Source organism: Cottoperca gobio, chromosome 4 (genome assembly GCF_900634415.1).
Source record: "Cottoperca gobio chromosome 4, fCotGob3.1, whole genome shotgun sequence".
Lineage (NCBI taxonomy): Eukaryota > Metazoa > Chordata > Actinopteri > Perciformes > Bovichtidae > Cottoperca > Cottoperca gobio.
The window spans coordinates 17,960,882-17,986,036 of NC_041358.1; the positions used below are offsets into that span (position 1 = coordinate 17,960,882).

General features: G+C 40.5%; 1 protein-coding gene across 7 annotated transcripts in view; it reads right to left on the reverse strand.

Moving 5' to 3' along the window:
- Positions 1 to 8,759, reverse strand: part of ephb3b (eph receptor B3b) — a 61,116-nt gene extending 52,357 nt beyond the window's left edge. For all 7 annotated transcript variants that reach the window (XM_029429110.1, XM_029429107.1, XM_029429105.1 and 4 more), the window contains exon 1: positions 8,061 to 8,759. In XM_029429110.1, the coding sequence (XP_029284970.1) occupies positions 8,061 to 8,118 (58 nt within the window). In that variant the 5' untranslated portion in view covers positions 8,119 to 8,759. The remainder of the gene's footprint in view (positions 1 to 8,060) is intronic.
- Between the last annotated feature and the right edge of the window lie 16,396 nt (positions 8,760 to 25,155).

Consider the following 25,155-nt stretch of genomic DNA (forward strand, 5'->3'; position numbering starts at 1 on the left):
TATTTAATAAGACCAGCTAAGGCTGAAACCAGGTGATGTGGCCTTCCCCCCCCCCTCAAGGCATACTGTTTTATAGCGGCATCCACTCTCCAGACAGATGTAACCATTTTTTAAAGACAAATATCAAAGATTTATTTCTGTTCCATCAGCACAATTTGTTACAAGAGTCTGTAGCTCGTAAAGAAATGGTGGGAGGAGGCCCTGAAGTCTACTCCCCCAAACTCCACCCTGTGTTCCTTTGAATATCCCTGCTTCTTCTGTGATCGCCAAGTGACGAGGTCCCTATAGGTTCCTAGTCATTTATCATAAGTGCTCCAGGTCCTACATGCAAAGAGTACAACTGCCCTAGTCTGCTGGCTGGCCACTCTGACAAAAAGAAGTCAAGCGAAAACCTCTAACCCCGTCTCCGACTGTGCTTTTGACCGAGTCTGTTCGTGTGAATGCTTATGCGTTTCAACGAGCCGTGGAAAGTTGCACAGTCGGTCCCTCTAAATATACACATCCTCTTTCAGAGTATTTTTATTCGCCACTGGAAAAGGATAACCCCTGGAGCTTGATTGTGTTAGAACAGCTATTGTTGAAAAGGACCAAAGACTAGCCTTGGAGATCAAGCCCCCTCCAAATTCATCCAAACAGATCGCCCCCCATGCCCTCTAGTTAGGGGTCATAGGACGTGGGTTGAGAGTGGGTGGAAAGCACAGCAGGTCCTAACTCACTTTATAATCTGGTCATTTTGACACATGGTAATTTCAGCTGCACTTTATGGACATCCGGTGCAGACAGGGCCTATAAAACGTCAACTCTGATGGCCATTAATATTATGTCAAACATTTCATCAGTATTTTGAAAGCCATTAATATCGTTCAGTATGGAACAATGGGGGGGAACATCCTTGTCTGAGTCAGCTAAGCAATGTGAAACAACCATCATACATCCACAGATGCACCCACCCACCAGAACTTTCATATACTGTGATTTCCCATGACAACAGATTAACAGGTTCTGAATAAGACATTAAAAGGTCTAGGTAGTATTGGTGCTTGAATGTGTTTGAAACCTTTAAGCAGACGGTTTTAAGTAAAGGTTTAAGCGAATCTTAAGTTCCTATTACTGTAATAAAAAGGACGATGGTGTGGCCATCTCTCTTTGCTGCCATCACATGACTTTATTTTATTCTAACCACCTTAGTTAGAGGAGTAGGTATACCATGACTGTACCCCCAGCAATACACACACAAACAATCCCCAACCCCTGTAACCTTCCAAATACACATATACACACTCCTACTCCCAGATGTACCACCCATCTTGCTCTCCCTGTAAGTGCAAAATCTCTCTTTCTCTCACTCGCTTTCACTCCCTGTGTCTGTGTGTATGTGTGTGTATGTGTGTGTGTATGTGTGTGTGTGTGTGTGTGTGTGTGTGTGTGTGTGTGTGTGTGTGTGTGTGTGTGTGTGTGTGTGTGTGTCTCTCCCTTGTTCTGCTTGGCTGACTCCAGACACCAGCAGTGTGTCTGTGCAGTGAGCAGGCCCAGACACATTTGCCCTCCCCTGCTTGCTCTCGACAGTGGGTGTCAAAGACCTGCCATCCCACAAGGCCCCTCTGTCGGATGCCAGGGTGGACTGCACACACAAATGCCATATACAAAAACAGCCATACACGCTAGCTGCATGCGCAAAGATTTAGAAAATATCCTACTGTCATAAAGCTGATGATATCTGTTGTACTCCAATTTTACTTGGATTAACAGAGACAACTTAAACTCACCTCATTCACATTTATTTTATTGCGATCACAATACTAATGTCACAGTTATGTCACATACACTGCATTGGTGTCACTTTACAGTGTCGTATGAATGGCTGTGTTAAACTATTTTGAGCTCGAGTGACTTAGAGTTGTTGCTATTATGCACATATATACATAGCACTTGACATTTATATCAACTGGAAAAGATTTAACTAAATGTGGAGGTCACTGTAAAGTAACACTAACAACCTACAAAACATATTGTCTTACTGTAATAATAATGTGCTGACACTGATAATTCTCTAACAGTGTAATAGTGCTGCTCGTTTTATATCCTGCTTCTGTTGATCCTGTTTTGCAAGCTCCAAAAGCTAAGCAAGAAATCACCTGTACTGTGTGTTGTAAAGCCCTAAACAAATACAGTGAAAGGGACACAATTTGACAAGGTGTCATATATTGTCTCATCTTCAATAAAGACTCCACAGTACAGTACTACAGAATCAAAGCCAAGTTCACAACATCCCTATTTTCACCGGTCATCCTGCTTCGTCCACTTCATGGTGTGTGAAGGCCCCAGCAGGCCTGACACGGCTGTTGCTTGCCTACATGTGAAATTCCAGCTCGGTGAATCTTTCCCCATCGCCATATGAGCCGTGAACCATCAGTCGGTGCACATGAGCGCAACCCTGTTGCATCTGTAAAGTCTGTCAACTCGGCTGCTCTCTGGGTCTCTGATCCAAATCCGCCCCATATCCCGACCACCACCTCACAGTCCCCCCCCCCATACCATCCCACCCCAACTCTCAACATGTCGTCATGCACTCCCCCCTTCTTCCTGAGCGCCTTTCGCCAATCTGAACCTAAGTCACTGTACATCTGTTCAACATGGCTGCTGCCTAGCATATGACCTACCAACTGGCTATGTTCCCTGTCGAGGTCAAAACACCAGGATACTGCTGAGGGTGATGGACGAGGCCTTTATAGTTTCCTTTATTCATTTATTTATTGTTTTATTCATTATTTTTAAATGAGTGCAAATGTGTGGATGTTGAGATGGATCTGCATAGCTGTGCCAATGTGCCAAGAATTCAAATTCAAATGCACTACCGATAGGAATTGGTTTCAAAATGTAAACCTCATTAACGAAGAAAAAAAGTTTTTTGAATATACAGATGATAATAATAATGATAATAATAATAATGATACGACAGTGGAACATTTTATAATCATATTTGTTTATTTCATATTTACAATGTCCCTGCTAATAAAATAAATATGATTGATTGAACTTGATTTTATTGTTTGTATGTCTAAATTCTAACAGGCAATAATAGTGATAATAATAATAATAATAATAATAATAATAATAATAATAATAATAATAATAATAATAATAATAATAATAATAATAATAATAATAATAATAATACATTTGTTATTCAGAATCAGAATCAGAATAATTTTAATTGCCATGTAGGATTTCACCTACAAGGAATTTGCTCTGGTAATTGTTTTGTATTATTACTATTGTTATTGTTATTAGAAACTCTGTGTGCAATGTGACTATTAGTGACTATTGCACGAGTAAGCTAAGTCATCCTTCACCCGGCTGATTGTTGCAGTGTACATTGATAAATATCCTTATGAAATGATAATTGTTTCTATCAGGAAGACAGCTAGGCAGTCCCCCGCATCAAACCTGATTCTGAGGTTTTTAAAGTCTGAGCAGCGCCGATTCGCTCGATCGATACGTCCGCAGCAATTGACACTTTGAACACTCTTATTGTGTTGTGCGTGCGTCCAAGCGACTCTTTACATATCTACCAGCAGTATCTTATTTCTAAATAAGATAGATAGATAGATAGATAGATAGATAGATAGATAGATAGATAGATAGATAGATAGATAGATAGATAGATAGATAGATAGATAGATAGATAGATAGATAGATAGATAGATAGATAGATAGATAGATAGATAGATAGATAAGATAGATAAGATAGATAGATTCAATTCATGTTACACTTTGCTGACCTCCACATTGTCCTAGGGAATGATTCATTAGTAGAATTGCCAGAATGACTTTGCTTTTATTTTGCAAATTCACTTCCACGCCTCTTTAGTACGTTTCCACTCGGCTCTTGAATGGGCTGTGTGATAGCCACCACAGTTCCCTTTGTCAATTCAATTGTGCACTTAAATGTATTTATTCAGTAATTTGCTTTTAAATGTTATGTAAAGGAGCTCCCTGGATTAAAGTTTAACATAGGAGCTTCACTGTGAGTCGTGCTCGGGCCACACATGACTAATGCTGCATGCGCTCTTAAATAAAGTCTGCTGAATGAAGGCCTTCGGACAGCAAGTGTGCTGGACAAAATGGCCCTTCATCATTCATGCAACCCTCCCAAATGCATTAAAGGGCCCAAAAAGATGATTTTCTACCTTTTATTAAATATCAAAGAGAAAACAAAAGCCATCAGCCATATAGGATATTTCCTTGAAATAAATTAAGGATGAAAAAACACATCAGTTTACCAGTATTTCCTTAAAGTAACGTCAAATGACCTCACATAATTGTGTTTAGTTCACGTGTTTTATATTTGCTGTAATCATAGTTTTCAATTGAGGCGGAACATTCCCCCTGCGCCCCATTCCGCATAATGTAGTACAACATAGTATACATATTTTTAAGTTTTATATTAACATATTTATATTTTATTATATCATACAATTGTATTTTGCTTTTTATTTATTTTTTTGCGTGGTGATCTCCAACTGGAAATACGTATTTACAAACGCCCTTTCTCACATCTTGCCACTAAAGAAAAAGCAGGGGAGAATAAATCATGGGAGAGAGTTAGATGAGAAATGTGCCAACTGCAAACAGGCACAGGAAAGCTCCTGTGGAGGTGTGATCTCACCCACATAAAAACATAAACATGTGCGCTTCAAAAGGTCCTGGTTGTGCGTAATCACTCCAAGAAATGCACCGCCATAAATAGAAAAAAACCACATGGCGAGTAAGTGGGGAACCCTGAGCTGCGACCATAAAAGCCCATTTGTCTTAGTTTAGACCGAAAATTATTCCAGGTGAGGGTTGTTCAACTGGAAGTCATCGTAAGAGGTTTGGGTTTTTGGCTAAAGAGCAAGCATAGCGGGGGTGACGTTTTTGTCATAATAAATACGCGCAAAAATGTTTTCAATGAACACATTCACTTGTGGCACCTACACTGGCACACTGAATAAACGTGTTCACCTGAAACTCCATCTAATGCTTACATGCTGGTAGATTCTAGAAAAGAAACGGTGAAATATCTCCAGTCAACAACAGGGATGCATAAAGATATTAAACTCCGATAAACAGCATCTAAGTGTGTACTGCCCTCTGGCCTGGCCTGAATATGATTATGGTGCCTGTTTTCATTCCTGTTTGTGTGCTTCCTCCCTCCATCCCAAGTAATTTAGCACAAGGAGCAACCACTTGCCTGTGCGCTACAGAGGACTGCCATCGATCAATTTGTCTCCTCAGCACACTGATAGCAGCAGTTCAACAGCCAAGGCCTTACACACCGAGGATCACTGAATAGTGTGACCTCATCTCCAACGATCTAGTTCTCATTTTGTCATTTCATAATGAAAATAATTGGAGTGGAATCAAACACTTTTGAATGTCTAAACAAAAAGGAAACTAAAAAGCACAAAAAAAACGGATCCCATCAAATGAAAAAAAAAGATGTGAGCTGGATAGTTCATTATTAATAAAAGAGCCACGAGATAATACTTATAACAAGAACACCAAATCCTGCAAAAACAACTGATTATTATTTTATGGGTCTCATTTTAGCGACCTAAACAGTCAGTTAATCAGTTAAATGAGATAATGGTATGGACAGATTCAGAGTATTGTTTTGCATTGCTGAGAACTCAGAAACGAGTGAAACCCTTTGTGTAATAGACCCGTTATTAAATAATTATTAGCAATCTAAATTTACAGAGTGAAAGCGTTGGGTTTAACCATTATGTCTCAATTTAAGAAACGTGTGTGGACAAGAAAAAGGACAACAATAAAAAGGAGGGAGAAAAAAGTAAGGAGAACATCAATTCATTTCTCCGGGCTGGGTGACCCCGGGACCCGGAGAGACGCACGGTGGGGACAGGGAAAGTTCCGCACCAGGCCGCTTGTTTGTCCCTTAATCGCCATAAACCGAGATATCCAAGGAAGAGGTCCGTAAAGCGGCCATAAATCACCCATTTGTATTAAAAGCTTTGGTAAACCCCCAGCAAGATCAGTCGGGAACAATTTATGGCATCGCTTATGGAGGGAATATATTGTTCTAACTAAATGCATCAACTGCAAGACCGTGCGCAGCCAACTTGCTACTATTGTCAAGAAAACACCTCTCTCTATCTCTCATTTTCCCTCTCCTTCTCTCTCTCTCTCTCTCTCTCTCTCTCTCTCTCTCTCTCTCTCTCTCTCTCTCTCTCTCTCTCTCTCTCTCTCTCTCTTTCTCTCACTTTAAACCTCTGAAGCCCCCAACTTCTGCACAACAAGAATCCACTCATCCATCCAAGCCATGTGTTTTAAGTCATAGATTCCCAACTGGGGTCCGGTGACCTACAGGGGTCAGTGTCAGAGGTACAGGGGGGTCCTTAGCAAAATAAAGAACCTACAATTTCCAAATGATTTTGTTCAGGAGAAGTTGATGAAAGAAAATTGTAATGAAAGCCATACCCATTCAACTACAAAAGTAGGGAGGTAATTAATTAGCGTACTTTATTCAACAAGAAAACGTCCCTAAGTTTGATAGGTGGATATAATATGAGTTCTTTGGACAAATACGTCACTTCTGCATTGAGACTCATATCATAGCCTACCTTGGTCGCCCCTCTTATTTAGTGACACGAATAAAACGACAAAACCTTATCAGGTAAGCTTTACACTATTTCCCCACAAGGACAGGCCTACTCGTCCTGGCAGAGGAAGCAGTAGTGTGAAAAGCAATTTAGTCAGAATAGGTGATTTCACAAATATATCAAGAGGCAGACACAAGAGGCTTTGTGGATGTTAGTTTCAGCCCATGTATCTACTGTGTTCTATTCACAGTATATAGCTGATGTTTCCATTGTATCTCAAAGCATTGACGTCAAGTATACAATTGTGAAGCAAAGTAAAAGTTGCCTTGAAAATAATTATATAATTGGTCCTTCTAACAACATCACAGACGTATTTTACTTAAATCTTCAAACATTGTGCGGACAGGTCGAGACGCAAGTTGAGAGAGAAAGGCGTTTACTGACCCAGTGTCCTACTTTCGGACTGGCATTACAAACCAACCGGGAGCCTCGCCTGTTCTCCGGCATTCATAGTTCAAGCTTTAGGCCCCTTTCAACCTTATTTCCACTGCTTCTTATTCTCATTTCCCCAAACAGAACAGAGTGAGACACTCCATAATGTAGGAAAGGAATAATAGAAGAGTGGGACACTACCTCGCTGGGGGGGAAGAGAGCTAGAATTTCCCATCGATTTTACGCAAATAAAAACATCAACACTCAGCTAAAACAGATGGCTTTGTTATTGGAAGCAACTGTTATAAAATATGACTGTAAATAGTAAATCGATTCTACTTTAAGAAAAAGCATTAACTAAACGAAATGAATTTATTACAGTGAAAAATGCATGACAGTTACCTTTGAATGTATTAACTAAACGATATTTTGCGTTTAAAAACGATTTTTTAAATGTGAAAAATCATATGACAGCTTTCCAAAAAGAATCGAATATGATAAGAGACTATTATCTTTTTTTAATCGGTGCTTTGACCTCAACGTGATTAGTCCACATGTCAAAAGGCCACACAATCATACAGCCTGTGTCTGGTGAGGGCTTGGAGCCGCGACTCCCCGATGAGATACAGTGTGGAGCTAATTTCCTTTAAGTGACGAAGAAAGCACTAGCAGTCGGCAATAGCTGATGAAACAAAAAAGAATACACAACTTCCATTGAAATGGATGAGCTTTTGTTGACGCGCATTACAATTGTGTATTGAAACCTGTACCGACCACAGCGCCTGGTTGCGTAAAGCCAATAATGCCATTAGTGATCCCTTAAATCAAACCAGATGGTCACTTTGAAAATTAAACATCAGTTTTTAATTCGAGGATGTTAAACAATGTAGAATTTGGGTAAACAGGAGCCTCACTCGCTGTGGTGCCCAGCGTCTGAGAGGAATGGGTGCTGGCTCACTTGATATGGAGGAAAATACGCTTTAGGCATTCTACAGCGCAACACCAAATGAAGATGAAATGTCTTACCTTCAACGGCGGACACCACAGGCAGCAAGAGGCTGCATAAAAGCAGAAAGTAATCCATTGTCACAAAGCAGTCAGGTCGGACATGTAAAAAGACCCACGAGAGAGAGAGCGGAGGGAACACAATCCTGGGTGATTTGAAGCCCCACGCACCCAGTCCCCAGTCCCTGTCCCAGCTGTGTCAAGCCTCCAGGACCAGAGTTACCCCCATTCACCAAAACACGTAAAGGTGATTGTTCTGAGGAAATGACACCCTTGGTGTAAAAAATGTGTGAATATAGCAGCCCTTCTCGATTTTCAGTTATCTCCAACGTGCCTTATTTAAACCAGAGAAAAGGCAGCGGGCGCAAGTCTTCCAGTCCCTTCCCTTCGCATTGAGCGAATCAGCTGAAAACAGGTAGTCCAGTCCGCGGTCACCATCCGTAGAATATGTCCAGTAATATTTGGATGTTAGTCAATGGAGGGAACACATAAATAGCTGCCTTCGCAAAGGAGATCCAGAGACTTTCTCTGTGGTCAGAGGAGCAGAGGCAGAGATAGCCGCACTTGTGTCAGAGCCATAGTGTACAGTCCCGGTCTGGTATGTGCACGCTCACATGCGTCCACGATCAAGTGGTATTCCTGTAAAGAAACAGCCTCGCGGTTTATAGAAATTTATTCCCTGAGCGAATGTATCAGCTTTGGCTGTGTGGGACCGTCTGCTTCGTTCGGCTTGTGCACTGGAATGAAGCACACTGCTGAGGAGGAATAACGGCAGAGTACAGAGAGAGAGAGAGAGAGAGAGAGGGAGCGAGAGAGGGGGAGAGAGAGAGATAGAGAGATAGAGAGAGAGACCAGGGGGCACCGGGAGGAGGGGTTACGATTGAAGCAGCTGCATTGAAAAAAATGTCTACCTTGACAATCATTTAGTCTCACATTAATTATCAAAATATAATATATGTCTGTTTAAAACAAGGGTGCATTCAGAACATATTTGTACTTCTACTCAGCGCAGTCCATAACTAAGACAGCATACCAAACGATATTTTCTACCAGACACTCGATTTATAACATTTTTGGGACTCAAATAGAATAATTGGATCTTTTGGAATAATCTGTGCAACATTTTTGAATTATATATTCACTTGAATGTTTTAGGGATTGCAAGTCTGAAAATAATTCATCGTCAATTTGGTCTTCTTTTATTTATTTACTTTTATGCAGCGTGTTGCTCTGCCGTTCTCTACCTTGGACTCCCTGCTCATGTACAGACATGGACACACAGCGCCTCCCTGCGGGTCGCTCCGTTTCGATGTATAGGAGAAAGGAAGTTTCTCCGAACTTTTTGCTTTGAATAAAAAACATTTCTCTTCAACTGCGTGACTTAAAGAATAAATAAAGAAATCGAAAAGAAAACCCTCCGGTGGACTCTGGACCCTCCAAATGATTAAATGTTTAAAAAGTGATATAGAAAGTGATCCAATGCGTTTATATTCTAGACCCCAAAAATAAATTGACGAATAAAATGTAAGACGACAACTTCAATGATGCGGTCAAGATATCAACTAATTGCAATCACTAATTTCCAATTAAAAGTATGTGGCATTGAAGTTTTCTGTTTCAATTCACAAAAAAAAAGAGCTGAATAACTTTCCTGGACGCGACGCTTTTACTCGAGCGGAACATGTTACTGCACCTTTATTTAAATCGCTCGTTTGTATTTAAACTATATCGAGACATTAAAGTAATTTGGTCGGACGAAAGGTAGCAAGCAGAGTTGTTTTCCCTTGTAGGATTATAGACCTGCAATGTTCCTCTTCCTTGGATCAGTTGAAAAGGGTGGTTTGTGTCACGACCAGGCTTTTACAGCCTTTCTCCTCAATCTCACTGTTTTTACAGTCGTTTTTATTGTATCAGTAAATGCTTCGGTCTATTCTCAAAACAGCAGTAGTCTAAAATAAGTTAAATAATCTGCTAAGAATTATGCATTTCTGTCCAAACAGCAAACATTTATATAAATTACTTTTTATTTACAGAAAAATACGTTTTCTTCATGCCCATTTCTCAGTCTAAGGGGTCATTATAGTGCTTTAAAAGGACGGAAATTGACATTTGGTTACTCAAATAAAATCCTGTGATCTGTGGGAGAATTCAGGGCTGCTGACAAGACAAATCCTACAGTAACTCAGCACAACGGTTATTGGCACACCCTGGTATAGGCTATGAATATTATTTCAATAATATCCACACTTAACCTAATGCTGAGTAATATTTGCCCGATTTGTTTTGTTTAATTTAGCAATAACCAACTGAGGCTTTTTATTTAGTCAGAGATATATAACAGAGCCAGAGACGACAGGCACGGTTCTATGAGAGGCTGAACATGGCACAGTCAGCATTAATACTTGGCTACTAAATACCAGAAGTCAACTACATTATTAATCATGTTGAATATTGATGTGTTCTCTGCTGTATATGGAGATAAGAAAGAAGTGGAGAGCTGAAAGTCGCTGTTCAAAAAAAAGTTATTAGCATTAAAGTTAATGTAAGGGATTTGCAGTATGCTAATTATACTTTATTCTGTGTGCAAAGAATAACAATTATGTTAATAATATGGAATTTGTCGTCTATTCTGCACATATATAAAGACACGTTTTCAGTGTGTTTTGAGGAAACTAGACCTGTGAAATGTCAAAGTGAAGCCAAATGCCTGGTCTGTTAGTGTAAAGTTAAAAGGTGATTGCATGCCATTTCCTGAGAGGTGCAAGCAGACAGATGTAACCATGTGCTCTGTCGTGTGTCTCTGTGTTTTATGTGTCAGTGTTGCTCCTGTCACGGAGTTTGCTGGTAATAAATAGTTTTAAAAGAAAATATTGTGCCATGTGGCTCATTTGTGTAACCTATTTTCATTATTATAGGGATAAGTAAGTTGTTGCTTTTGTCATCAATAACACTCCAGCTTCATCTCAATAGTTGTCAGAATTACTCAAAAAAATGTTTTACTTCTAAGCTAGTTTATAGATGTAAAATGACAGAAATGTTGACTTTCATTTGGAAGAAATTTTTGTGATACTTTTGTATAGTATTTTTTGATTGTACAGATCAAAAACAGACAGTGACAATTTTCAGAATGCAACCTCTGTGCAGTGATTTAGTGATTTAAATGTCAAAATATTGTAAGGTAAGTAAAACAGAAATGTAGTTTTAAAAGAGTTGTTGAAATGTTGTAATTCTGATTTCAGAGTGTTAGGATTCAATTGGCTGAAAGGTTGCAACACTTGTAGAACTGCTTTAAATCCCATCTCTTAATATTATTATTATTAATAATAATAATAATAATAGTAATAATAATAATTTTGGAGCGGCCAGAGAGGAAAAGTATGAAGAAATAGTTGGACTCCTGTTTGTGAATGAGACACTCTTCATTGTTTTACAGCTTGGTGGTAAGGGCAGACTTTATAAAAATAATAATTTCCCTTGTGTCTGAACGCATGTTTTTTATATACAGTATATATTTACATTTATATATATATATATATATATATATATATATATATATATATATAAAATAAAAATAATATATACATACATTTTTTTATGTATAATTACTGTTTATTAATGGTTTCCATTGTATTGGAAAATGGTATCGTTTTGATCTTGATGCGCTAAAATACCCAAAAACAAGCAGCAGAGAAAAAAGAGTTATTAAAGGCTGCCTCGTCTAAGTTTTTTTTCAAAGGTAGGTCTTGCAGACACAAAATTTGTCAGATTCCCATATGAATTCCTCACAATGACAGAGTCCGTTTGAAAGGAAAATTATTTTATAACTGAAGCGACGTGAGTAAGAGGATCTGTGGCAGCTTCAAAGAAGACTGTCTCGTTTGTTGCCAAAACCACCAAAGCCCCAACTCTCCTGCCTGGTCCCCATTAAAGGGCAACCAGAAGCACACTGAGTTCACGACAGCCACCTCTGTTACTTCTATATGCTTATGACTGCTCTTAAAAGGAAATGAGGTAAAAAGACTTTTGAGCAACTTCGCTAAGAAATGAAAACATACATTTTTATGCATTATATTCTTGTCAGTAGACACCTTTGAAGGTTCCTTCCAGAAGATCAAAAAGCAAAAATCTTGGTCTACGATAAACAAAAGATTTTCTGGGGTAAGACTCAGAGAAATGCTCTACCCCCAACTGTTTGCCAATATAAAAAATAATTGTGTCAAACCATAAATATGGACTTGGTATAAATCAACACACTGAAGGGGGGTTAGGCATTTTCCAATGACTGGAACGTCCACATTAATAAATCAACGGTTCTGTGCTCCGTAGCTATGGTTAGGTTTTTACTAAACTTTTGGAGTATGTTTATTTTTCTACGTTTTTATAGTGTGTATCATGTGGGTCCGATTTGACGGTTGAGAGTTTTCTCATCTATGAATGGCAGCAGTAAAACTGTATATACAGCCATTTTGTTATATAATGACTGTAGTGGGTCAAGATTATTGCTGAAAACCAACACACACAGATTGCCTATTTCTGGAGACGATGCATTGATGCAGTGACCGTAACCATTACCCATAACCAAAACAAGCCTGACCCTAACCATTGCTCTTACCTTTACCCTGTAATCTACTCAATGAGGAGGACAAGAGGATATTTTAGCTGTTCCTGAATGCTTTGAAAGAAAATTGTGGACATCAATTTTGTCCCGAAGCAGTGGCTGATCTGGTTTGGAGTCCACAATTTGTTCCAAATGTGACTTAAAACAAACACATATACAGTACACAGACAGAGAAATGGTCCACTAAGTGTTTGTGAGAACCACCTGGCACACATTAGAAACTCAATAAGTAAAGTGGCAGACATTTTACTGCCATATGGAAATTTCTCAAGCTTACACCTACTGCGCCCTCGCCAGACCCTCGCTAACCTCATCCATCCTTCCTCCCACTCATCTCATGCCAGGATATCAGTTTCTCTACTTTCTCTCTTAAAACGCAACACGCAGACACACACACACACACACACACACACACACACACACACACACACACACACACACACACACACACACACACACACAAACATAGACCCAAAACATTTTCTGACACACACTTAACTTCTCTTTCCCTTCCTCTCTCACAAATCACATGCCCGGACGCAAACACAAACACACACAGTCACCCCTCCTCTAGCATGCATAAAACTCTGGCAGGCTTCACACACACAGACACACACACCCTGTAGCCCTTATGTCTGGGTATGGTCTAATAGCAGCACTAATGTGATGTGAGTGTGAAGGGATCGCTTTACTCTGGCAATATTAAGGGAATGGTGAGCTGTTGGTTATGTTAGAGTGTCTTTTGACATGTGTGTGTGTGTGAGAGTGTGTGTACGCGCATGTGTGTGTGTGTGTGTGTGTGTGTGTGTGTAAGCGAACAGGCAAAGAGTACTGGTAGTACTGGTGGAGGAGGAGTTGGTGGTGGGCGGCTCTGGAGAATCTCAAAAGGGCTCACAGCTGGAATCCAGGCATAGAGGTGGTGCATGTGTGTGTGTGGGAGAGAGAGAGGGGTGTTGTTTACAAGAGTTTTGGGGGTGGGGAGGGGTGGTGGTCTAATCCTAAAGGTCTTCACCACTGACCGAGCACTTAACACAGGATCACAAATGCAGCCTCAACTGAACACCCCTCAAGACCACCATCATTTACCCCCCTCCCCCCCTTATACACACATCAGCACAAACACACACTCCCAACACCAAATCCACTGTCTCATCTCCAGTTGTAAATCAGCACCTCCTTGCTGAACCCCCCCTTTATCTTCTCTCCCCTAACAACCACCACCACCCCAACTTCTGCCACAACCAGCTACTGTCCGTATCTGGTGAGTATCTATCACCTTTCAACAACTCCTCTACCTAACAGAGAAAAGATATACTTCACTGTCTCAGGTGACTGCAGATTTATGACTCGCCCTCTTATCACCCCGACCCCGCAGTCTTTGTGCTGACAGACAGACGGACAGGCAGGCATTTAGGCAGACAGGCAGTCATAGGCAGACAGTCATACACGTATGAGGATTACTGTGTCACAGAGGCACACACATGATGACAAACAGCCTGAGCAGGCAAATTACACGCTGTGTGGACAAAAAGTGAGGGAAATAACCTTTTTTAGCGCTATGACAGGGCACGCACGCAGTGGGAAACTCAGGTATTGAGGTTGAGTTGTTGGATGAGTCATTACATTTGCTTTCAATTCTGCCAGCTGAGATTCACTTCCTGACTTCAGAGGAAGCCTGTAACTGTAAATTAATATTACAACAATAACCCCACCATAACCTGTTTCCGTTGCACAACCTTAACTGTTGATCAACTTGCATACTTGAATTTGCAAAGATTTCTAAATGAGTACATATCTATATATATATATATATATATATATATAGATATATATATATATATATATATCTATATATATATATATATATATATATAGATATAGATATAGATATATAGATATATAGATATATATCTATATATAAGGAAGTAGTAAAACTGATTCCATTGTTGCTAAAAGTCATACACAAAAGCAAACACATCAGTCCATACACCTCTCTCTCAACCTGACTTTTTTAAACATGTTATTCTCTGTCTGCTCTTTTGCCAACCTGCCTCCTTTCTCTGTATTACAGTATTTTGTCTGGCCTGAGTGGCAGAGTATATGGGGGAGGTCAAAGCAGGTACGCTGGCCAGCAGAAACACTACTTTATGCTTCAGAGCTTTTCCCATTAACTCAATGGAAAAATCCTGTGTGTTGCTACTATCATTACCATTGTAAATGCATGGCCTTCCAAATGTGCGACCTCCTACCTCTCTGCTCCTGAGGTACGCCTGCCTGTACATGCCAGATTTATATGCTGTCTACTTACAACCATGACTGAGCTTGAAATATCTCAAGTTTAACTTGTGCCAACAAAATTGCCTTAGATTCATAAAAATTCTGGATGTTTCCATCACGGCAGTGGATTACTTTCAAGTTGGACTGAGAAAAGAACACTCAATTTACTTTAATAACTAAATGTTACGAAGAAAATACAGGCGTGTCAAATTCCCAAGGTCCAGGGCGGAGAAAGAAGAAGGAGGCTCATGCAGGAATCATTTGACGTCAGCCTATATCAAAGGTCCAGGATGAATTATCACCGGTGCTGGTCCAATAACATAATGATTGATTGTCCCAGGGTTCCACACTGTCTGAGATAACATTGTTCAAAGTGTCCAAACACAATGTCAACACAGTGTCTGCCTCATGGGCCACGTTCTTCCTTCATACCCAGAAACCCCCTGTTGACCCTTGACCTTTCAGCATATCCAGCTGAAAAATGCAATCTTCCATGCAGCCTGCACCCTGAGGGTTACCAACAGTGGCAAATGGTGGCAGATGCTTTCTACTGTAGGTTATTGGAGGTCACTATAAACATCTCTCAAAACAAGCGAGGAAAATGAACTTATTCAACAGGCCTGGAGGAATTTTCTGAAATTAGAAAGAACATCAAAATCTGTGATAGCGTAGCTACTGCAATGCTCATATCTCATCCATGAGACTTACTTGAGGCCAGTGACTGAAGCAGAGGTCAATAGCTTTGGTGTCTACTTTTTATGAGCATCAAATCATAACAAATCGGCCCTGTCCAGTTACTGTCATTCAGGTGAAAAGGGATTGTCTCCCTCCTCAGTGTCCAACTCGACTCCGGCTCTCCCAGAGGTAGTTAGTCATGACAAAGTTTTTAACCACAAAAGCACATGGTTTCAGTTTAGCCCTAGCTACCATTCAACATGGCTCCCATCGCTCTCTCTCGCTCTCTCTGCATGATCACACCACTTGTACAAAAGCTGCGTAATGGGAAGCAGATAGCCTTAACCACCACCACCCTCAAATCTGGACACCCAAAAGGGAATGTCATCCACATATTTGAGTAAATGCTTGTAATATTTCTAGTGCCCCTGCTTTTATGGGTACGCGGGCAGTGCTGAACCACCTGAAATCAGAATAAATCCATCTTAATGAGGGTAGATTGTTTTACAAAGGTGGTAGTGGTACAGGGTGTCAGATGTTCATTTAGTTAGCTCATCGTTTGCTTGGCCGCTGGCTATTGGGCATGTTGTTAGAGAGCAAAGACACCTTGAAAGGTAGTGCAATACTGTAGTTATTCAGTGTGTATGTCTGTGAGTATGTTAATGTGTAAGCCAATCCCTATTACCTCAGTGTGTTTGGGTGCTAGGTGGTCTGTGTATGTGAGTGCGCGCGTGCTATGTCCTTATTACCTTAGCGTATGTGTAATGTAACCAAAGTACTTATTATCCTGGCATGGCATTGCGTATGTGTGTGTCATTTGCAGCTTCTTCCTCCATACCAGATGATCCTCTCAGTTAGCATGTAAAGCAACAAAACACAGCGGGATCATTCCAGGACCTCCACAAACAATAAAATGAACCCAATTACGGGTTAGTAACTGTCGTGGTACACACACACACAGAATCAAGTGATTGGAATTTCAATCCTTTAACATTTTAATAGTTTAATAAAAGTAAGACATCATGTTGCTAGGTTTTTGCCACCAAGTTTTGGCTACCTAACCAACAAAGTAACATCACTTCTAGTATTAAAGGTTGGTTCACCTAAGTAATGCACACGCAAAAGATCCATTTTCACTGGAACTACTTGCTGACAAAAAAAATAGTCCCTGCGAAAACATTTGACATGTTATTCTAAGGACTATATAATAATAATATACAGGACAGTTTCTAATACAAATGTGTTGCTGAACCATTTTTGAAATTGTATTTTTCAGTACTTTGAGCCCCACAAACAACATTTAATTAATTGCCATTGTACTGAGGTAGAGGCAAACGTCTCAGACATATATTTCTTAAAACCTAGGCAATAAGAAAAACTTGGTACATGGCTAGATTTGGCTTTGTTCTACTTTTGCGTAAATATGACCTAGATGAGTACCCTAACACATAAAAGTCTAGCCGTAGATGAAACGAACACTCACAGTTACCCTCTAGTTTCACAGTTGTCTCGGCCGCCACCAAACTTGAGGCACGGCACCATTATTGTTTTGCCTCAGGGACTTGACTTGTCAATGCACTGACGCATGATTACATCATCAAAACTTGAGGTAACAAGCAAAACTTGTGCTGCTAGGCCGCAACTCATAATATGTCACCTACTTATGAGTCACAACAAGTTATGCTGCTTTAGGTACTGGAGGATTATTTCACACATAATTACTATCCTATTCTGTCTGGTATCGGAGGAAGCAGCCTCTACAACCAATAATCATGGACTGACTGCAGATGACTTTCAGCAAACTTGTGGTATTGTCCATGTTGATTTAACTTTTACTCAACTTGAATTTGTTAACATTGGCACTGAAATGTTTTTTTTATTTTTTTTTATGTGGACCCTTCTCAAACCTCTTGGCGGTTTGTGCATATGAGTTTATCTATTGTTTAGACTGTAATTTTGTATACTTTTAAAATGACTTCTGTTTTCTTCTATCACGTTATTACTGTAAAATGTCCAGTCCTATAATATACATAATATAATATGTATAAAATGCTACACAGAGTTAAAGCTAAAAGCTGAATGAAGACAACAGCTGGTTGAGTGGGTTTAAATATGAGGTTTGGAATAATAGTATAGCACGTTGTACTCTCACTTGCTCTACTCATGCGTGCTGTGAGAACCGACTGGCAGATCCCTGGCAGAGAAGATTATTTGGTATGTAATTCAAGAATATGCGCCCATGCAAAGACAAGCATGCACAGTATGCACATGGCAGAAGGGATGAATGCATGCAGTTGTGAAGGCACACACGTAGACACCAACACATGACTGTACCCAACAAGTATTTGACAGACAGCGACACGCAGGAGGAGGTCAAGTTAAACCACTTTCCAGTCTCTGATGACATTTACATGACACACAATTTGACTCTCTAAGAAAACATTAAAGATGCTTTGGGAAATGTTTGGAACTGATATCATAATGGTATTTAGTTTCTGATTTTTCAAAGCAAGCAGGCAGCACAAATGGAAAAAGATCATAATAATATTGGTGCTATATTTACATGGGTGCAGTCCCTCATATAAAAATATATTCAATATTACAATGTTCGCTAAGTATGCATGCTTGCCTACACACATACACAGACACAGAGACCAGTTATGAATTTGCAGACTTTTTTTTCCCTCTTACGCAGCCCCACCCATCCTTATGGCACAGATACACACAAGAAACAGTCGCTCTGCCAGCACCTACCCACACACCAACCCCTAACCACCAGTCAGCTGCCTTATGCCTGCCGCTGATACAAACAGACAACACACAACGCACTGCCAAGAAGCAATCAGTCATAAAAAGTGCCTCAGTGATTTGTTATGGGCAGGTGCTGTGAAGAAAATTGACAGGCAATGTTTTATCAAGACAGAGTGAATTTACTGTTGGTAAATTGATAGTACACATAATGAAACAATAAAATAGTCTGAAGCGCCAGCCGGGACAAGGTGCTCTGTTGTTGCATATATGTGTGCGTAACTGTGTGTGCACGTGGTGTCTGTGTGTGTGTGTGTGTGTGTGTGTGTGTGTGTGTGTGTGTGTGTGTGTGTGTGTGTGTGTGTGTCAGGAGAGCTTCATTAGCTTGCCATTCACAAAACCCCCACATTACATACTCTCATTCATACCTCATTGTTTTTTTTAACTGATAAGGAAGTGCTTGAGTTGTTTGCAAACAGTGTGTCAACAATGGCGGAGGACAATAGAGCTATTCAAAAGCCAGAAAGAAAGAGAACGGGGTAATAAGAGGGAAGAAGAAACAGTAGGGCGTGTGTGTGTAAACGCGGTTTGTGGGGAAAGAGAATCGGTGTCGCTCAAACAAACAAACTTCACCAAAGAGGCTCTTTTTCAGCATTGTTGCATTATATCATGTCTCCCTGCAGCAAGTCATCATAGGGTATTTAGTGACTTTTTCCAGTTCTCTCTATATACCCCACCATTGACCCAACCCCCCCACACACACAGGTCTGTCACCCATGGCGATGTGAGTGATCTCTGTATGGACGCTGCTGAGCAGCTCAAGGGGGCATCTGGACTTTTTCCCTTCTCAGTCGCTGAAATGTAAACACCCCAGTTGCCTGGATTTGCCAAATGAGCACCTGGTATTTCAAAGTGGCCTCCTGGCTGTGTGACTTTTTTTTTTTTTTAGGTTGGGGAGGGAGGCAAGGCTGTTCTGCATTATGCAGACATACACACAAGCATGCTTGCATGCACACATAGCGGGAGTGGAGACATGGGGTGTGACAGGCCAGCAGGCCCACACACGCACATATACACACTTTGACACAACTAAAAAATGCATGCTTAGGTACATGCACACTATGCACTCACACATACATACTCCACACACTCCGTCATTCCCTCACCTGGTCTTGTGTTTAGTCTATATAAAGTGTAATGGTATACGGTAGGATTACTTTGACCCTCTGAGGTGCTGCAGTACGGCGGTGTGGTGTGTGTCAAGACTGTCTGTCCTCGTCCCTGCGGGCTGCTGTGACTTGTCATGAGAACAGTTAGCCCTACAGAGCTAAACCAGATCCCAAACCTTCACACTGTTAATCTGAGGAAGAAAAATTGGGGTCATCACACAGAATGTAAAAATACAAATGTTGCCTGAGCTTCAAAGCAGATAACTGCTCACTGGAGGATGAGGTGTCCAAACATTCACAAAGGTAAAGTGAGAATATTTAGTACCAAATCAAACTAAATTGTTCAGATTCTTTTTATTACCAAACTAGTTTTTAACACAAACGGCTTCTTCAGGGTGTAACCATAGATACCAGAACTACAGTGGACTAAATTGAAAGTTGAAATCAGAACTGATTAGCTGATAATCTTGAATGGATTCATATGATAGTTGTAGACGTTAATATCCACCAGAAAATACACTTGTGATTGTTCACATCTCCTTTTGCCATTATTGATGATACAGCATATTTGCTACACAGTTATGTTCACCCCTGCTGTTATAATATTTTCTAAAAAACATATTGTACCCGTCCTACTTCGTGTACTGTCTCTACTCTTTCTCTGGTGATGTATTGGTGTAATTGCCTCTTGTGTTGTTTATGGTGACACATACTCCAGATTCTATTTTGAAATAAATGACATGTCTGAACTATTATTATTCCTGTTCTTTTGCCAAAACCAACACAAAAAGACTGCACATGAGAGTGACTATAACGGCCATATTACAGTGTAAGAAAACAAGTGAAAAGCTATGATATCATTTTGCACACCCACAATGCCTCAAACAATGTCATAATTCTTATGACAAATCTGCATCCTGCCACAGACATACACATATACAAACAACCACTCCATTTGGCCTGGGGAGCCTTTTACTCATCCCTCCTAATTTCTTCCTAAAATGGAAAACGCTGTCTTGTTGCTTTTGCTGATGTGATTTGTGGTCTGTTGCTTTTGGGTCTGATTCACAATCATGTGATAACAGACTGTGTCATGCCACAGCATGCTTCGACATTGACAGTGTAGGGCCGACGTTGGCTGTCTGTCATCGTTGCACTCTGACACATCTTGGCCTACACCCAATCAGACCTGACTGACAAATTATAGAATTGAAAATACATTCCATGGCACTTAATCACCAGAATCATGAGTTTGGAATATGAGTGAGAGTCTGATTTGTGTTTACTATTTACGTATGTATGCATATGTGCTTTGTTTTCACTTGACTGGATGAGTACAAAATCCTGGCTTGAGTGGGTGTGTGTGTGTGTGTGTGTAACAATCTGTTTTGTAGGACAGGTGTTTTGTGTGTGAGATCTTAGATCAAGGTGTGTTTTTATGTCTGTGTTTGTGTGAGCGTGTCTCTTTATGTCTGTGTCTCTGGATGTATTTGAGTATTCTTTCACGACTCAGTGAACAAATCAGGCACACTTCTCCTCTCATTCTTTCAGGAAACTTTTCACAAGGGAACTGTGATGCCCTCTTCTACCCACTCCAGCATAAAAAAAGTGGTGCTCTGCCTTTGTTGCAAATCCCTGTTTTCTCAACTGGCTGCATGCACTGGGGAAAACAGAACACATTCTACAGACAAGCATGAGAAACACCCTGACAAAATAGACTACAAACAGCGAGCACCGGTACAGAAATGCTGATAACGTCAGTCTTTTTTCCCCATCTCTTTCCCCCTGTCTCCAGCTGGTACTACTGTATCTGTCATTGTTTGTCATTTTGTCTTGGCCATTTTATACTGTTCTGTGTGGATGTTCAGAAGTTTCCCATGGGTGCTGATGGAAGAAGAAAAAAAATCCTGGCAACATTTCATATAGAATCCCCAAGGTTGCAGGACCTTGAGTGCTTCTCCCTCCCAAACAACGACCCACATTTGCCTTTCATTACCTCTCTTTGTTTCCTCTCCTTCTCCTTTTGCCCTTCCTTTTACTCTTTTTCATCAAAACTTCTGCAAAATGGGAGCTCTGTGGTCTCCTCCTATGTGCTAGGGGCAAAGGTGCTCTAGATTAAAAAAAGAACCTTGCAAATTGAATTCACACTTGATGAAACAAACATATTTGCATGTGTCTAACCGCCTGAGACGGGGTGGCCAGCTTCAGGCAAAGAACTGTCCCACCTCTGAACAGTGCTATGCACTCAACTAATTAATGGGCTGTTATTGGAGATATGTGTCACAGAGTTTGAGGTGAGGCAATGTGGAGCAGTGCGACCCCAGTCCAATAAAGGTTGAGGTCCTTGCTAGAATGAAAACGGGTCATTTCTTAACCTAATGAAAGTTTTTGATCTAATTGTAGTTCTCTGCGTTAACTTTTGTGTCAATCTACCTTATTCACATCTCAGAAAGCAAAGACTGATTCTAGCTCTGTCAGTTAATCTTGTCTTAAGGCTTACATTTAAATTTCTTTGTATAATATAATAATAATAATAATAATAATAATAATAATAATAATAATAATAATAATAATAATAATAATAATAATAATAATAATATGCAATATGTAAAGTATTCAGGCTGCTTTGAAGCCATATTGCGTGACAGCTGTGCATTTAGGTTGACAGCTGACTCTATTATCATCTTTTTTCTTCAAATGTATTTCCTCGCATTACATCAACTTAGAAATTACAGTGATATGGTGAGGCATTAAGTGTGTTAGAATTCTTTGAGTTCTTGGTTTAATTTATGTGATTCATTTTCTTCACATGTTGCCTTTGTTCCCAACGGGTGGTGTTATTTTATGATGTACCCTCCAAGCTATTTCTGTAACGGCTCAGGCCACACACCGCTACAACAAGGCCTCTTCACCCAGTGTTTTGTTGGCCTTCATGGCAACCTCCCTGCTGGTTTCCAACAGAGGTCAGTGGGGAGATTGGTTGGGCATCGGCGACCACAGATAAACTCTCCTCTATCCCTGGGTATGATGTGAAGGCTCATGGGACCAGTGTAGGCAGACAGGCTGACGCATTTCCTCCCCCTCTCTGTCCCTTCAGCTATTTACCAGACGGAGGTCCCATCCAAGCAGGAATTTCACACCCTATTGACAATGTGGCTACTGTCAGCTGCCGCTCCAGCACCCATTACCAGGGGCTCATCCTTCCTTCCGTCTCTTCGTTGTTTCCCTCTCTGCCTTATTTTAATCCTTTAGGGGGTTCTGCCCTGTAGGTTGTTAAAAGAATAGGCAGGATCCGGAATTTAAAATCAAGGATCAATGGCTGGTCAGGGATGTGTGGCTAGGGTGTGCCTTTGTTTTTAAAGGTGCTCTATTGGTTTAGCTGCGGGAGGAGCTTATTGAGCATCAGAGTGTGGAAAACAGACAAAATGATAAGTCACGTGGCCTCGCCGAAAATAAATAAGTCATTGCAGTTCTCCATTTTAGGCTTTAGATTGATGTGACTAATGTCATGGAAAACATTTGGACAGCTTGTTCATCAACTACTCGCGAAAGGGTTTTCATTCTTAACACTGACTTTCCAATCCAGGTTCAGGCTGTACCCAGTAAGGTCATTCACAGCTAACAGTTATCCACCATTCTCACAAAAGTGTTAACCACTTATGCTGCGTTTTCGCTGCATGGTACGGCTCTGCTCGACTCAACTCAACTTACATTTGTTACGAGATCCTTTTCTCTATTTTGCTTATTTGTGGCTAGTACCTCTTCAGTATAAGCGTGATTCTCAGCTGATTGTCGTAACAATGTGATGTGTAACTTCCATCACATAGTTTTTGACGTGACATTCGGTGAATGCTTTAATCGGCAACAAAATTGAAGAACGTCTGCACTTTGTTAATTGTACGGCGTAGTGTACGTATTGTGTCTAGCATAGTGTACGCTGTAGTTTTGCAGCTGCCATTTTTTTTAATGTGGGTCGAGTGAATACAAAATGTCAGTCTATATTGACTATAATTATATATGTATTGACCATTTTAAAAAGGAAGTTTTGGGCAGGATGTCCCTAGTCACGCTAGCATTGGTTCTCTCTGACCAATCAATGGTCTGCTGTGTTTTAACTCCACCTTGTAATATTGGAACAGCTCGCTTTGAACCCCGGTTGAGGTTGTACCGAAAAGGTAGCAGGTACTAAATAATATCCACAACTTTTGCTAATGGTAAACCTAAAAAGGGCAAGTCAAGTTGCGTAGAGCCGTGCCATACCATGTTGTGGAAATTAGTTTCACCTTCCTCCTTGTTTGGGCTTCTAAAATTGTGTGAAATGTACCAACAAGCAAACAATGGAATCATTTTCTAGGAGGAGAGGTTAATGAAGTCAAAGACTAACTTAACACCAGACTGAAGAGCAGTGTTTTGCTGCCCTCTCTGTTTGAAAGTTTCACCGATTGGTCAGAACAGGCGACGACTTCCACTTCCTATATACAGCCTATGGGTCAGAAATGTGCCCTGTTGCACCAAACCCAACAGGGATATCACAGGGTTCTAGAGTCCTTCTGTACATCACTGCAGCCAGGTGAAAAGTTAAATCATTGGAGGCCAGCAAAGATAAGATTTTAATGGTGTGTTAAGTTTCTTGTTAAATCTTACTTTATTTCAGACAGATTTTCCAGACAGCTTTTGGACTGGAAATTCAAAGTGGTCAACCATTCCGTCAGATCCACTCAAGCTCAACCGTAATACGTGAGGAAAGCGGTAGAAATCGTCAGAGAGACAAAGGCCGCTGTATAGTTGGGGGTGCAATCGGAGTTGCATATGTGGACAGTTGCATAAATAATAGGTAATAGGTTTATGATAAGTACCACTGCCAGTTTGATGAACTCAATCACTCCAATAAATCCAACATAATGAGTCCAATATCAGTTCTTCATACCATTCCATCTCGCAGAAAGGTCTGATGGGGTGGAAGAGATGGGTTGGTGGGACATTTTGGAGAATGAAGACAAAGAAGGTCTAAGCTGTGTGAAAGGGAGGGGGTGGGCGGGCTGGTTGGCCCATAGTAGTCAGCAGCAGACTTCAGGAACCTAAGGGCCGGGGTAAACTTGTTCAGAATTAGTCCGAATGACGTGTTGTCTGACTTTATGGGACATCAAATGTGTTTGTAGTTGTTGTACACAAACAATGGGGGAAAAGCCAGCCGTCAGAGAGGGGAGACACAATATGGTTCATAACGGGTGTGTTACAGGTACTGATCAGATGGTAAAAAAAAATAAAAAATTACCTAGGAAGGAAAGTTTGAGAAATACATCTATACCTCGAGTCTCATTTAAAATGAAAGCACACTTGACAAAGAGCTTTGCCTTGCAAATCTCAGCCTTTTTACTATGAGTTGAGTGTCTTGTTTTTTTGTTACCTCTGTGTTGGGTTGCAGTGCTGCTAGCTAAACATGGCTCACCCTGAAACAAAAAGGTGTTGTGTAGCAAAACAATCTTACTCATAGATCGATTTACTAGCGTCTTAGGTCTACTACTACTACTACTACTACTACTACTACTACTACTACTACTACTACTACTACACGTCAGCAAATGGATCCTTGTTCTTGAATATTAAAATAAAATGATGGGATGGTTGA